Source organism: Cornus florida, unplaced genomic scaffold, assembly GCF_030987335.1.
Source record: "Cornus florida cultivar Cherokee Brave unplaced genomic scaffold, ASM3098733v1 CherokeeBrave_3.0.0_Hap2_Chr11, whole genome shotgun sequence".
NCBI classification, from domain to species: Eukaryota; Viridiplantae; Streptophyta; class Magnoliopsida; order Cornales; family Cornaceae; genus Cornus; species Cornus florida.
The window spans coordinates 107,042,445-107,058,222 of record NW_026775581.1 but is presented as its reverse complement, the minus strand read 5'-3'; the positions used below and the strand labels follow the sequence as shown (position 1 = coordinate 107,058,222).

The 15,778-nt window shown below is 32.8% G+C and overlaps 2 protein-coding genes across 2 annotated transcripts; both read left to right on the top strand.

Moving 5' to 3' along the window:
* The first annotated feature begins 382 nt into the window (after window positions 1-382).
* On the top strand, window positions 383-7,101 carry LOC132283170 (uncharacterized). Its single transcript, XM_059785094.1, has 9 exons — window positions 383-573; window positions 685-804; window positions 909-976; window positions 3,164-3,272; window positions 3,390-3,458; window positions 5,474-5,531; window positions 6,260-6,495; window positions 6,590-6,641; window positions 6,735-7,101. The coding sequence occupies exons 1-9, from the start codon at window positions 571-573 to the stop codon at window positions 6,800-6,802; spliced, it is 783 nt and encodes a 260-aa protein (XP_059641077.1). The 5' UTR covers window positions 383-570; the 3' UTR covers window positions 6,803-7,101.
* Window positions 7,102-8,002: 901 nt separating this feature from the next.
* On the top strand, window positions 8,003-11,197 carry LOC132283171 (uncharacterized). The gene is made up of 6 exons (XM_059785095.1): window positions 8,003-8,213; window positions 8,457-8,483; window positions 8,588-8,650; window positions 10,558-10,636; window positions 10,732-10,777; window positions 10,892-11,197. The coding sequence occupies exons 1-6, from the start codon at window positions 8,175-8,177 to the stop codon at window positions 10,899-10,901; spliced, it is 264 nt and encodes an 87-aa protein (XP_059641078.1). The 5' UTR covers window positions 8,003-8,174; the 3' UTR covers window positions 10,902-11,197.
* Window positions 11,198-15,778: the final 4,581 nt, after the last annotated feature.

The following is a 15,778-nucleotide window of genomic DNA, read 5'->3' as shown; positions in this document are numbered from 1 at the left end:
TAAAATGAAATAAAATTTTAAGTGACGGAAATATCACTCATCACTAAATATTGAACACTGAAAATTTTTTAAAAATATAAAAATATTTAATTACCACTTAAAAAAATTAGTATTTAAAATTCAGCTCTTAAAATTTATCAAACAACCATGTTTGTTTTGGAGAAAAAAATTGAAAAGTAAAACTACATTTTATTTATTTATAATTTTCACACTATCTAAATGATAAAATGAAAATTTATTGAAAATTCTTTTCATAATTAACAAAATATTCTCTGAAAATATGTTTCTCACTTGACTTTTTTTATTTTTTATTTTTAATTTTGTTTTTGGAAGTCTCAATCTTCTTCTCTAACCAAACGAATCATTGTGTAATTTATTGGATCGGGTCATATCGGGTTGGGTCACGTTTATTTCAGAATTCAGATAATTATTTCTGCACCGGCCCACCCAGATCCTAAAACCCGGTTTACTTCTTCCTCTTTCTCAATCAACAAAACCCCCTTACACCGTCACAAGCTAGGGTTTCTACCTACTCTCTCTCTAGAAAATCTAAAATCTTCGTCGACAGCAATGGTTAGTTTCTGGACATACCAATTTCACTATATAGGCTTAGTAGTAGTTCGGTTTCTCATAGGATTTTATGTAACTGTTTATTGATTAATGCTATTTTGATGAATTGTTAAGCCGCAAGGGGATTACATAGATCTTCACAGGAAGAGACATGGCTATCGCCATGATCATTTCGAGCGCAAAAGGAAGAAAGAGGCCCGCGAAGTTCACAAGCGATCTGAAATTGCCCAGAAGGTTCAAATTCTTCATTCCTCTATTATTTATATCTATCCAATGTGTGTGTTTGTGAAAATTTTCTGTAAAGTTCTCATTTTTGTGCTTTAATGCGAATGGAACAGGCCTTGGGTATCAAGGGTAAGATGTTCGCTAAGAAACGCTATGCCGAGAAGGCTCAAATGAAGAAAACGTGAGTGTTTTTCTCACATATGATTGGGTTTAATGTATTGATTTATTAACTTGTATGATGCTTTTTTTTTTTATATATATATATAAAATAGCCATAAACAAAATATCATTCCTGATTCCTGAATGACCTTTTGATACTTGGAGAACTGAAGTATAGAGTCATTTAAAAAAAGCCGAGTTTCATTTTTCTTTTTTGCCTTAATGCCTTAATGGTACTCCCTCGTCCCATATTAATAGTTCATCTTTCTATTTTAGGCTGTCTCATAATAGTTGTTCCATTTCAAAAATCAATGCACTATTTGTTTTAACATTCCCAATTTACCCCTAAAAGATAAAACACATTAAAGTCTCAAAATGGCGGACCCCATCAAAGAATAATATTTAAAAGGGATAAATTTGGAAATATATGCTCTGCCAATGTAATAAAAGCTAGTGTCTTAAAATGTGTGAATTTTGAACGTGGACATCTGTAATGGGACAGAGGTAGTATGAAATTTCAGAGAAGTTCTATCTATTCGGTGAAATTTCCTTCCTCTTCAACCAGGATTCCTTCAATATATAGTTTCCACATTATTGAAGTTATGGGCACACTCATCAAGGAGGAATTGGGGCTTGAAGGGTGGTGGGGGGAGAAATTATAGGGTAGCTGTTGTTAACTCTTCGACCATCAATTAAAGATGTCAATGTAAAGTGGGAATGAAACTAATTAAGTGGAACTATTATTTCAGAGTATTTGTTACTTGTTTTGTTACTGAATTGAGTTGAGTGGATTTCCATACGCATAAAAGACTGTTTTTGTGGACAAAAAAGTTTGTTTTATGGGCCAAGGGACAGTCTCAGGTAGACAGTTTAGTTATGTATCAACGTTCCAACAAAAATACTTGTATGCATCAAAAACCCCGGGTTCAGGGGGGCCCGCTATGCCAAAAGCGAGAGAAACCCCAAAACGGATAAATGCTGGGAAAAAAAATTCTAGAAGGGATTCTTCGTCTCCCATAATCCATTTTCTCGTCGGGGGATTCCTTTATTGGCTCATAAACTGACCTAGGTAAATCCAGGAACTCAATTCGATTTTTCTCAACAATGTCTTTGTCATTTGATCCAATAGCGTTCCGTTAGATAGGAACAGATTTGATATCTTTCTATATATCATTAATATTCCCAGAATCAATACACAACTTTTTCTTGCATCATCAACAAACAAAATTATTGATAAATACATTTACAATAATGAAACAAATCAAGAAAGAATTGCTAAAAGAAATAAAACTACAAACCTATGGAACGGAGATAAATAGATCCACTTATCACGATGAATTATATTTGTTCGATACACTGTTGTCCCGAAGGAACCGGACATGATAATTTTTCATCATCCGGCTCGAGCAAGAATCAAAACCCTCGGTACGAATAACTCGTACAACGGATTAGCAATCCGACGCTTTAGTCCACTCAGCCATCTCTCCCAATTGAAAAAAAAAAGATAATTAATTACTATGTTACATTACACATAATGTGTAACATGCCATAACAGATATCTTTGATGAAACACACTCATGACTTTGAGAGTCTTTCTTTGGATTCAATAATCCTATGGCTCCATCTGTTTCGAAGGAAGGAATATATTGGAAAACAGTTGAAGATAAATGAATAAACATTTAATACTCCATCCATGTGATGGATATTTTGAGGTGTGTTTAAGGGAATTGTGTATACTTCTAATATGTCATTTATTTATTTATTTTATGAGATTTGAGCTTATCATTGTTTTTGGCCTTTAAATTGTGGTTCTTTCATTTATTTTTTTGTTTTTGCATTTTCCCCTAAGTAATAGACTTGCTTACCATGACTACAAAGAAAGAGCAATTCTATCTCATCTGTATGATTTGCAATCTTTCTGGTGCCGAAACTGCTTGACCGCCTCTAGAAAATTGTGCACCAATCCCTCTGGCCTTACCTTATGACCCTAACGAACTTTCTTCATTTCTCTTCTATTCCCTCACAAAAGCAACTCGTGCAGCGCCACTCTAATTCCAGAACTTCTATTTTTGAAGTCGAGCATCTGAGATAGTGTTTGTGAAGAATTTGTTTATTTCTTATATTTGCATGTGCCAGATTGCTATTATTCTTATTGAATGTCTAATGGTTCAAGATTGTTTCTGATTCTTTATTTTAACCATGATGACAGATTGGCTATGCATGAGGAATCTTCAACAAGGCGCAAGGTGGATGATGATGTACATGAAGGAGCTGTTCCTGCCTATCTGCTTGATCGTGAAACAACAACACGAGCAAAGGTATGTTATTTTGGTGGTTGTTTTACTTTTCAGTCTCCTTTTTTTTTATACGATTGGTATAATTCTATATTGACTGGAATCTGGATACAATTAATGGATCTGTCGTGCTGTATGCAGGTTCTTAGTAACACCATAAAGCAAAAGAGGAAAGAAAAAGCTGGGAAATGGGAGGTTCCTCTACCCAAGGTAGGTTCTTGTGCTTGTTTTTCACATTTCATCTTTTCTAGAATAAGTTGCACTTCTTCCTTGTTTCATTTCACATACATTGGATGCACCATGTGCTTACAGAAATGTGAAGAATAGAAATGATTTTCAGCTGTGTTAGATGTTTAACATAAAAAATTGGTTCTCTTGGAGTGAAGTTTGAGACTTCATAAATGATTATACAAGGCAACTATACGTAGAACACGTTTCGGCACCCAAATGCCTTCTCAATACTCTTTACAAGGCTGGAAGTTTCTTTCAGTGGTGTAGTTTTTAGTCCTTTATAGCTTATGTGCTAGTCACCCTGACATCTGTTTTAATCCTTTACGTACTTGTACTTCTATGTGCAATGACATCAAACTTTATAAAGATATTTGTAGGCAGATATTCCTATTACTCTTCATAGAGCGAAGTTCTTGTGAAAGTGAACAAATAAATTTTTTAAGTAGCACCTTTATTTGAAAATAGTGTAGTTTTTGTCAACATAAATAAAGTTTATATGGCTAATTTAGATTTTGAATCTCTTTTTAAGTTTTATGGGAGGATTAAAATGTAACATTAAAATGATAAAGTTTACATGGCTAATAGTGACCAACGTATACATTTAGTGTTATCAAAGGCCCAAGGCACACTAAGGCGCTAAATGTCCTTTGGAGCCTAGTGTAACGGGTGGACGCTTACCCATTTAGCCAAAAGCTTAAGCTATTGGGTAGTGCTGCATACCCACTCATTTATACCCATTCATTTTCCCATCTGGATCCGACATGGGACAAACTCCCCCTTGTAACATTCTTCCCCACCTGAATTTGTAACGTCCTTGTTGCGGCTTGGGCCACCCTGCCCACTCGTGGTGAAGACCCAGACGCTCTGTGGGCGGGGCGCTTGGCATGATGCCAAATCAATGACTGGTCTGGCTCTGATACCAACTGCAATGGGCGGGACAAGCTCCCCTTTGTAACACCTAGGCACAAAGCGCAAGGCAAAGCGCGAGCCTAAGTGAAGCGAGGCGCACAATTAAAATTTTAAATTACTATTAAACATATTCATATTCCATATTAAAGGCGCACCTAGGCACACAACAGGCGCATGTATGAGCATAGAGCCTAGACGCGCCTTTAACAACGCTATATACATTGACTTAAAGTTTACATGGCTAATGGTGACTAAGTTATGCATTAACTAAATATGTAACTTCACCTAATTCCATAACATTCGAGTCAATTTTTTGACTCAATTCTGTAGTATATACTACTTTTGAAATATGAAATATGTTTACATGATAAACTACACTGGAGCTATGTGTAGTCTAAAGACAGACAGACAAACAAACAAATTGGTGGTTTATCCAAAGGAGATGAACAATGGTTGTTGAGAAGTTTCAGGAGGCAGGCGGTTGTGCGTGAAAAAGAGGGAGAGAACAAAAAATTAGAGAGTGAGCGTGAGAAACCACAAAGAGGTGAGATGACGTGTCAGCAGGCGATGGCATTGGGTCGACGATGACAGGACCAGCGGTGAACTAAGAGAGAGATTTAGGGCTGTGGGCTGAGAAGACAGATTAAAGTTACTGGGTTAGTAGGTTTATATATATAGACTTATCCTATGTATCGTGGTGCATGATAAGGGTTATTGCCAACCAATATATATATACATATATATATATGTATTTATGTATGTATGTGTGTTTCTAACGGTTCAGTTCATGGTTTGGGGTCCAAAAGGACTGAACCAAAAGAATGGTCCTTAATTTTAGGAACCTGAGCCAAACCATTCGTTCTCAAAACTAAGCCATTTGTTTCACCGATTTTAACAGATTTTTGTGCACGCCTAAGAGAATCTAAAGTACGAATTTGATTTCCAAGGAGTAATGATCGTATGTGTTTGATGAGTTAATGAACTTTAATACGCTAATACCTAGTATCTTATGTTGCATAAGTTGCTGGTGATTACTTCATAATGAGTAGACAATTTTATAAGTGGAAGTTATTTTTGCTTTTCAGGTCAGGCCTGTAGCTGAAGATGAGATGTTTAAAGTGATCAGATCCGGTAAACGAAAAAGTAAGCATTCTACATGGTTTCTTTTGCTTTCTTTCTTTTCCTGGTTTAATTTTTGTGTTTGAATTGTTTATATGTTCCATCTGTTTTGTTCTGAGAAATCCTAATATTAGGTTGCTAAGTTACTTAATATTTAAATTTTCTTTTAGACTAAAAAGTTTGTGATAGTTTTAGCCTTTTAGGGTGGATAGAAAGTGATCAGCAAGGACAGTTCCTGAGAATGCTTGAATATGTAACTTACTGAGCATTTTATTGGATCTGGTCATTGCTTGGTTTAGTGTTAAAATATTCTTATATTGTTTTTATATTTAGATTTATATGAATTATTAAACTTCGTTTCATGGATTATTATTTTATTATTTTTTTGGGGAGTAAGGTACACTCTCACGAACAACTGTCCCCTATGGGACTTAAACCCCATGCTTGAAAAGTGCTCTGCTGGCCTGAATCTTTATAACTTCGGGTCCTTCAACTGGAATACATTAATTACTCGATCCACGATCTGATTGGTATAATATTAGTTTGATTATAGTGTTTGTATGTGTGTCATGTAGTTACCATATAAAAGCTACTTTTGATGATCGACTATTTTAAAGAACAACATAATATTACTCTTGTGATTTCTCTTATGAGGCAGAGTTTTTGACTATGAGACTACTGAAGGAATGAAACATATATTTGTTTGTCTAGTTATGTCACTGATGTCCATGCCCGGTTTTCTTTTTCCACAGCCAAGCAGTGGAAGAGGATGATCACCAAAGCCACATTTGTAGGACCAGGTTTTACGAGGAAACCTCCCAAGTATGAACGATTCATCCGTCCTTCAGGCTTGCGATTCAATAAAGCTCACGTGACGCACCCTGAACTTAAATGCACTTTCAATCTCGAGATCATTGGAGTGAAGAAAAATCCTAATGGTCCAATGTATACATCTCTTGGTGTTATGACTAAAGGAACCATCATCGAGGTAATTTTTCCTTTTAGTTTCTTGTTTTGTTTTGATTAGAAGTCAAATCTGGTGGTGTTTGTCTTTGTTTAATATCCCCTTCCATGAATTATAGGTGAATGTCAGTGAACTGGGTCTGGTCACACCAGCTGGAAAAGTTGTATGGGGTAAAGCTTCTTCTTCTTATGTAATCGTTGTTGTTTTCCCATTTTTCCTCTGTTACCGTCAATTATCCTCATTTGTTTACATGGTGGATGCAGGGAAATATGCTCAAGTGACAAATAATCCAGAAAATGATGGTTGTATTAATGCAGTTCTCCTGGTCTAGAAGGATTAGTGTGAACGGGAGCAGAACAAGGGTTGCTCATGGTAGAAACCAGGTTGAGAAAAACTAACACACTTCAAAGTTAGTGTCTGGAGACTATGATGCTGTTTTGTTCAGGAGGCACCATAATTTTCTCCGTTTCGGATGTAGAGTTATTAGCCCTTGTATCTCTTGGATAGAGTGTCCTTGATAATGGGAGATCAAATATTATATGTAACTTATAATTTTGTCTTCAGAACCAAATCGGTATCTACTCTTGCTTAACATGGGGAAATATCTTTATGAGGTTTTTTTTTGTCATATATTCGTGTCCCAATTTATTCTTTTATTTTAGGTTTTGTATATTTTTTCCGGGCTTGATGTTCTCTTATCTCCATACTAATGGAGATTGTTTAAGTTCTAGTGGCTCGCACACTCAACAATGGGCTAAGAACTTGGTGAACTTGATGAAATATGGTGTCTTTTACCAGGTAATCCGCAAGCAGTGTTTGTTTGTAAATGTTGATTGCATCCGAATTTGTTCTACTCATTGGCTACTGCAGCAAGTAAAAGTTGAATCCAGGCTGGCCTCACCTGATGCATGCCTTCACCCTTATGCTTGGGCTCAGTTATTTTTCAACTAGAATTCATGGAAATACACTCATATTGGCTAAATCCATCTACACTCACATTGGAAGGTAGTCTAGTCCATCTAGACACCCACATTGGTAGGTAGGGTAGTAATAAATGAGTTTTTCTAAAAATAAATTCTAGTTACGAAATATTGAGTACCAGTTAAGGGAGAAACATTCTAGAAATGCCAGCAAAATGGAGATTTCTCTTCAAAGAAAGGGTAAAATAAGGAGTACATAATGATATTAAAAGCTTTCAAAGGTATTTAAAAAAAAAAAAAATGAATTTATCATTAAACTGTTTAGAAATAGTTGAACCAAAATGACAAGCCAAAATTAATTTTTTTTCATATTAGGTTAGTGCCCTAATGACTTAATGAGAGATCTCTCCTTTTAAAAGAATATTGAATGCCAAAATTAATTTTTTTTCATATTAGGTTAGTGTCCTAATGACTTAATGAGAGATCTCTCCTTTTAAAAGAATATTGAATGTCATTTGTCTAAAAAAAAAAAAAAAAAAAAAGCCAAGGATCTAAATCTAGCCCGAGTCGGGTCCAAAATTTTTTTAGTTAAAACTGATATTAAGCCCAATTCATGGTCTTTCGCACCGAGTACATCCTAGCAAGACCGACCCCGATAGCGAAGCTAGGGTTTTTACTCCACCATAACAATACGATACAAACCCCTCTCTCTCTTGTTGTAGGAATTTGTGCTGCGTTTCTGTGAAGAAAGAGACAACTCTGTTACCGAACCACGAAGCAGCCATGGCGACCAAAGTCCAGAGGATTATGACCCAACCCATCGTACGTTCACCTCTCCCTCTATCTCTCTCTATATATACATTGTTTCGGTTTGTTCTGTGGAATTTTTTCTGAAATTTGTGTGTTCTGTAATTTTTTTTCGGTAATTTGTGTATTCTGTGGAATTGGATACAATATATTTGTATGCGGTTTTCTATCTGAGCTTTTATGTCTTGCTATTCGATTTGGCTATAATTGTTACTAATCTACTATGTCTTTTGTTTCATGAACGACTGGTGGTTTCAGAATCTCATATTCAGGTTTCTTCAAAGTGTAAGTGATGTTTTTGATATAAAAGATGATTTTTGTCATGCGTTTGTCTATTATTCTTTGCTAATTGTATTGTGCTTATGCTTTCTCTCTTTGAATGGAAACAGAAAGCTCGTATCCAGATTTGGCTTTTTGAGCAGAAGGACTTGAGGATTGAAGGACGCATTATTGTATGTTTACTACTCTCAGACCCTTTTCTGCTTGTTCATGTTGATTGGGCTTCCTGTATCTATTCCTCCCTACTTTTGTTCTGTGGAAAATTGTTTTTAGGACACCTGGTTATATCATTCAGAAGTTTGGAGATGATATTTATCAAATATCTTCATACCTGATAAATATATATATATAGACACACAAATATAAAACATAATAACACTGCATGGTGGTGAATTTAAATTAAAAGGGAATTTTATTCTCTCATTATGAGTTCTTCAGTGTTATGTTTGGTTCTGTGGAAATTTGTTTTTAGGAAACCTGGATATATCATTCTGAAGTTTGGAGATGATATTTATCATATATAGTCATATCTGATAAATATCTTTACAGACACACACATATAAAACATAATAACACTGCATGGTGGTGAATTTAAATGAAAAGGGAATTTTTTTCCTCTCATTACGAGTTCTTCAGTTTTCAAGGTCACAACTCATGAATACATGAATGTATTTTGATAGTTGGGAGAGATATTCTATTGTGGGTGGCGACTGGTGCATATTATGGAGCTTTAGAAATTAAGGAACATAGAAAGTGATTATTATGGTATGCTTTAAATTGTGTAAAATCTTTATTGAGTTTCTTGCTTGAAGACTTCACACGCTCGTATGTGCCTTCTTTTTTTTTTTTAAACCCAGTGGGTGTGCCTGTTAGAGGATGCCCATGAGGAATAGCATCTCATGGCTAATTATTTTAAGGCTAGATTATAATCTAGATAAATTGTGAACAAACTTCTATAACCCTACCTTTTTTCTTGGTTGCTAAACCTTAGAAAATTTCAGAATTTCTCAACATCAATCTGCTGATTATTGGTTACTCCCTTTCTCTTAACTTTTGTAGATTTCGAAATATCAGAATTGAGATTGACCATGGTCGGCACTGTTTTCTATTAGATTAGCGTTCTTTCTAAATTAATGAGTGTAGTGTGTATTTGGCATATTGATTTTAGATGTGTTGTTTGTATCCTTCTTGAGATTGGGTTTGGCCCATTTGCAAGACGTAACTCTTTTTTATCATGGGCATTTGTTAGACTCAAACCCTCCCAAGTTTTAGTAATCGACTATTGGGGCCATATTTTCAATATGATATCTTGGTATGTCTGGTTGGATTGACGGATGGATACTCCATCCAAACTAACATGGACAATTCATGGAATTCAAAACTTGTAAATGACAAGCTGTCCTAATATAAAACATATCAAATATGCTACCACATGCACATCCAATACCCTGCTCTCCTTCCCAACACCAAAGTAAAACATGTGTTGACGAATGAAATTACTGCCACATCTTCATTGAAAATGAAAAACTTCAAACATATGGGTGCATAAAAGTGAAAATTAAAATTTTAAAAAATAAATAAAATTAACTCATACTCCTAAGCAATTTTTCAAGCATTTTAAAATTTGGGTTTTAATGTAGGAACAAGTCCTATAAACTGCATAAATTCCAGTTGGGAAGAGGGCACTCCTATGGTCAGAAGTCTCTTATGTAAAATCTGGCTTTGGAAATCCTTGTTTCCTCTGATAATTAATGCAGGCGACCAGTTAGTACTATAGTGGAAGACTCCTATATTAGTGCTAACAGTATAGATTCCAATGCATAAATTGTTTATGGTTTATGCATTTTCTCATGTACATTACAAATGCATTTAAAAATTTGCTGATGAATGCACCTAAAATTTATCATGTGAAGGGTGCATGCATTTTTGTATTTGTGTTACTGAATGAATAGCATGTATTGGACCACCACAAGAGTTCTCTCAGTATTTGTGCTGCAAGAAATAGGCCAATTGTTGATTTTCTGTTCCATTATATCACATTTTACATCCTTGTTTATATTGTTTTTATTTGGGATGTTAGGGGTTTGATGAGTACATGAATTTGGTTCTGGAAGATGCCGAGGAAGTCAATGTAAAGAAGAAGAGCAGAAAGTCTCTGGGTGGGTAGCAAAATAACCCTTGGTTTGCATTTCCCACAAGATCTCTTCCCTTTTTAATGTAAATCTTGCTGCTGTTTTTTTTTTTTTTTTTCCAGGAAGGATCCTGCTAAAAGGGGATAACATCACGCTGATGATGAACACGTACGTAAATGCCATGACTCATTTTCCCATATGCATGTGAATACACGCTTTTACACCACAGTTCTACCTCCTAATTTCCTTCTCCTGATATCTTTTGCTTTTTCCTTCATCCAGGGGAAAATGATGGCGGGCTCCTGATGGTGCATGTGCTGACAATATCTTGTCGATGTTGCATTAGTGACAGAAGCCAGATATATTGCAATTTCTATGAGCAATTCTTGTGATAATGATGCTTGCTAGGGACTAAAATAGGGATCAGATCTCATGGCTTTTGTATTGTTTTTCACCTTAATGGTCTACTTCTGTTTTATGCTGCATATCGATTGCTTTGATCTTCTAATTATTATTATATTTGGAAGGGTGGATCACAATTGGTAAACTATGTGAAGCTTATAAAAATAGACAATAATTTGTGTTTAATTGCTACCATATAACCTAGACAGCTATCCAATTTCAAGAAAATCCAATTGTTGCTGGTTTTTTATTTATTTATTTAGTTTTCAGAGATCTCTGGAATCCCTCCGGATTCTGCTGAGCCATAGTTCTTGGGTGTGTTATAGAACTGTTTATATATGCTACATAATTATCTAAAGTACGTACATATTATTTCGCTGCAGAAGTCCTGTGCATGTGTATGCACAACCTACTGAAATTATTAATTGTTCATATTTAGCGGTAGCATTGTAGTAGTAGTAGTAGACAATTTCTTAAAAAAAATCCAATTGACAATTCTGGCCTTTCTCAAAGAAACTAGGCAGCTAAATCTAGCCTTGTGCTGGAAAAGTGAAATTTCAGGTCCTATCAAAGGGCTAAGATCTTTGCTGTAAACAGGTCGTGTCCCACCAAAGAAGGAACGACATTAAAAAAAAAAAAAAAAAAATAGAAAGAAAAAAAGAAAAGAAAAAAAGAAAACAAAATATCCTCTGGTGCTTCAGCACCTTTTTCCCTCGTCACCATCCCGTCATCTCTCTCTCATCACTATGTACCTCAAAATAGCATATCTCTCCCTCATCACTATGTACCTCAAAATAGCATAGTTGTTCAGGCATCGCCTTAAAAAATATCATAGTTTTTTTATTTTTTATTTTATTTTTCTCAATTTGTTTAATTTTGTTCTCAATACTTTTTAATCTTTTTATCAACACTTTTAATCTTATTCTCAACACTTTTAATTTTTTCTCAACACCTTAAATTTTGTCCTCAACAATTTTTTATCTTTTTTCTCAACATATTTAATGTTATTATCAATACATTTAATCTTGTTCTCAACACTTTTTAATTTTATTCTCAACATATTTTAATCTTATTATCAACACCTCTAATCTTGTTTTCAACACTCTTTAATCTTGTTCTCAAAACCATTTAATCTTATTTTCACCACTTTTAATATCTACCTCAATACCTTTTAATCATTACCTCAATACCTTTTAATCTTTATCTCAACACTTTTAATTTTACCTCACTACTTTTTAACATTTTTTAATCTTTTTTTTGAACAACTTTAATCTTGTTCTCAACACTTTTGAATCTTTTTTCTCAACACCTATAATCTTTTTCTAAACCTCTTTAATCTTGTTCTCAACACCATTTAATCTTGTTTTCACAACCTTTAATCTCTAAGTCAACACTTTTTAATCAATACCCCAATACACTTTTAATCTTTATCTTAACACTTTTAATCTTTGCCTCAGGACCTTTTCACACTATTTAATCTTTTTTTTCAACACCTTTAATTTTATTCTCAATACTTTTTAATCTTTTTTCTCAACACCTTCAATTTTGTTATTAACACCATTTTTCATTTTTTCTCAACACCTTTAATCTTAATCTCAATCTCTTCAATCTTGTTCTCAATACTTTTTTTTTTTTTTTTTTTAATCTTATTATCAACACCTTTAATATTGTTGTCAACACTTTTTAATCTTTTTTCTCAACACCTTTAATCTTATTTTCAACATTTTTTAATTTTTTTTCTCAACACCATTTAATCTTGTTTTCAACATCTTTAATCTGTAACTTAACACATTTTAATCATTACCTCAATATCTTTTAATCTTTATCACAACATTTTTAATCTTTACCTCAATACATTTAATCTAATTATCAACACCATTTAATCTTATTCTCAACATCATTTAATCTTACTATCAACACCTTTAATTTTTTTCTCAACCCCTTCAACACTTTTTTTTCTTTTTTAATCTTTTTTCTCAACATCTTTTAATCTTATTCACCTTTAAAGATAACACTTTTTAATCTTTTTTCTCAACATCTTTAATCTTATTCTCAACACTTTTTAATCTTTTTTTTTTTTTTGACACCTTCAATCTTATTATCAAAACCACTTACTTTTATTTATTTATTTATTTTTATCAATACCATAATTCTTGTCCTCAACAATTTTTAATCTTTTTCTCAACACATTTAATGTTGTTATCAATACATTTAATCTTGTTCTCAATACTTTTTAATCTTGTTATAAACACTTTTAATCTTATTTTCAACACTTTTTAATCTTGTTTTCAACACCTTTAATCTCTAACTCAACACATTTTAATCATTACCCAAATACCTTTTAATCTTTATCTTAACACTTTTAATCTTTACCTCAATAGTCAATACCTTTTAATTTTTACCTTAGTACCTTTCAACATTTTTTAATCTTTTTTTCTCAACACCTTTAATCTTGTTTTCGACACTATTTAATCTTGTTTTCAACACCTTTAATTTGTAGTTCAACACCTTTTAATCATTATCTCAATATCTTTTAATCTTTATTTCAACACTTTTAATCTTTACCTCAATACATTTAATCTTGTTTTCAACACCTTTTATAGAAAGACTGATTGAAGATTATATATGATGCAAAGCTTCATAATATAAGGCCATTATTGAAAAATGTACAACTCTTCAGGTACACAAAAGGGTGGTTCTAATAGTGATTTCTGTCTTCTTTTTTATTAACAAACCCAATATTATCTTGATTACAACATGAAATAATAATAATCTTTTTCTTACCTTAAATCTTGTTCTCAAAACTTTTTAATATTTTTCTCAACACCTTTAATCTTATTCTCAACACTTTTTAATCTTTTTATCAACACCTTTAATAATAATTTTTTTCTCAATACTTTAAATCTTGTTCTTAACACTTTTTAATTTTTTTTCTCGACACCTTCAATCTTATTATCAAAACATTTTTTTTTTTTAACACATTTAATTTTATTCTCAATCTCTTTAATCTTGTTCTCAACACTTTTTATTTTTTTATTTTTTTCAACACCTTTAGGGCATGTTTGGTGTGGTGGAATGAATTGGAATAGAATGAGAATGGAGGTGGGAATTGAATGAGAATGGAATGGAATGAGAATAATGATTCTCATTCCACCGTTTGGTTGTAAATATGGAATGTGTAAAAATAAAATCTCATTCTCATTCCTATGTTTGGTAAGAAAGTTAAAATAGAATGAATTTATATTATTTCTTTAAATTACATTTTATTATTAGTAAAAAAAATTAACTAAAAAAATTAATTTGCAAAAATAAAAGGGAAAGAGAAAATAGAGAGAGAAAAATAAACGAGATAGAGAGAGATCATTCCACCTCTCAAGAAGTGGAATGGGCATTCCACCTTTTTGATGGGATGGGCATTCCCTAGGAATGGCCGAATGCTCATTCCACTTGTAATGTGACACACCAAACAAAAGAATGGAAACAAATGCATTCCATTCCACCTTCATTTGATTCCATTCACTTACACCAAACATAGTCTTAATCTTTTTCTCAACTTATTTAATTTTGTTCTCAACACATTTTAATCTTTTTATCAATACTGTACCGTTTAATCTTATTCTCAACACTTTTAATATTTTTGTCAACACCTTAAATTTTGTCCTCAACAATTTTAACCTTTTTCTCAACACATTTAATGTTGTTATCAATATATTTAATCTTGTTCTCAACACATTTTAATCTTGTTGTCAACGCCATTTAATCTTGTTTTCAACACCTTTAATCTCCAACTCAACACATTTTAATCATTATCTCAATACATTTTAATCTTTATCTCAACACTTTCGAAAACAAGATTAAAAAGTGTTGAGAATAAGATTAAATGCATTGATAACTACATCAAATGTGTTGTGAAAAAGATTAAAAATTGTTGAGAACAAGATTTAAAGTGTTGAGAATAAGATTAAAATGTATTGAGAACAAGATTAAAAGTGTTGAAAATAAGATTAAAATGTGTTGATAAAAAGATTAAAAAGTGTTGAGAACAAAATTAAATAAGTTGAGAAAAATATTAAAGGTGTTGAAAAAAAAAAAAGTGTTGAGAATATTTTATTTTTCTTTTTTTCTGTTTTATTTTATTTTTTAGGTGATGCTTGAACAACCTAGTACAACTATACTATTTTGAGGTACACTGTGACGAGAGAGGGAGATGGCGTACGGGACGGTGACGAGGGAGAGAGGCGCTAAAGCAGAGAGGATATTTTGTTTTTCTTTTTTTTTTTTCTTTTTCTTTCATTTTTTTTTTTTTTTTTTTTTTTTTTTTTTTTTTTTTGGTAGGGAGGCCTAAAGCAGAAGATTATATTTTATTTTCCTCCTTTTTTTTTCTTTTTTTTTTTCTAAAGTTACCAATTTAAAAAAATATATATCTTTTTTCACTACAGTATGGTACATCAACAGTTTACAACAGAGGATCTTAGTCCCCTATCAAAAGGTATATCATAACCGGTTTTAACTTTCCATCCTGTTAAATTTGAAAAGATCAGTTTAAGAAATTATGAGGTGCCCTTTTGAGCTTCAAACCAGAACCGAGCCAGAATAAAATCGAACCTGTTTCAGAAATTTATATATATATATATATATATATATATATATTATTTTGAATATGAAAATTTTCAAAACTTTACAATCATTCTGATGCAACATAGTTTGATTTGGTTTCAATATTTCTGTTACCGTGGAGACTGCCAATTAATATAGCATTTTGACATC

Excerpts from the sequence above, each read along its gene's own strand:
- LOC132283170 (XM_059785094.1), top strand. Across the intron at positions 3,273-3,389 it reads AAACAACAACACGAGCAAAG|GTTCTTAGTAACACCATAAA; the intron begins GTATGTTATTTT and ends TGCTGTATGCAG. Across the intron at positions 6,496-6,589 it reads CTAAAGGAACCATCATCGAG|GTGAATGTCAGTGAACTGGG; the intron begins GTAATTTTTCCT and ends CATGAATTATAG.
- LOC132283171 (XM_059785095.1), top strand. The coding sequence starts at position 8,175 with ATGGCGACCAAAGTCCAGAGGATTATGACCCAACCCATC. Across the intron at positions 8,214-8,456 it reads GGATTATGACCCAACCCATC|AATCTCATATTCAGGTTTCT; the intron begins GTACGTTCACCT and ends TGGTGGTTTCAG. Across the intron at positions 8,484-8,587 it reads TATTCAGGTTTCTTCAAAGT|AAAGCTCGTATCCAGATTTG; the intron begins GTAAGTGATGTT and ends GAATGGAAACAG.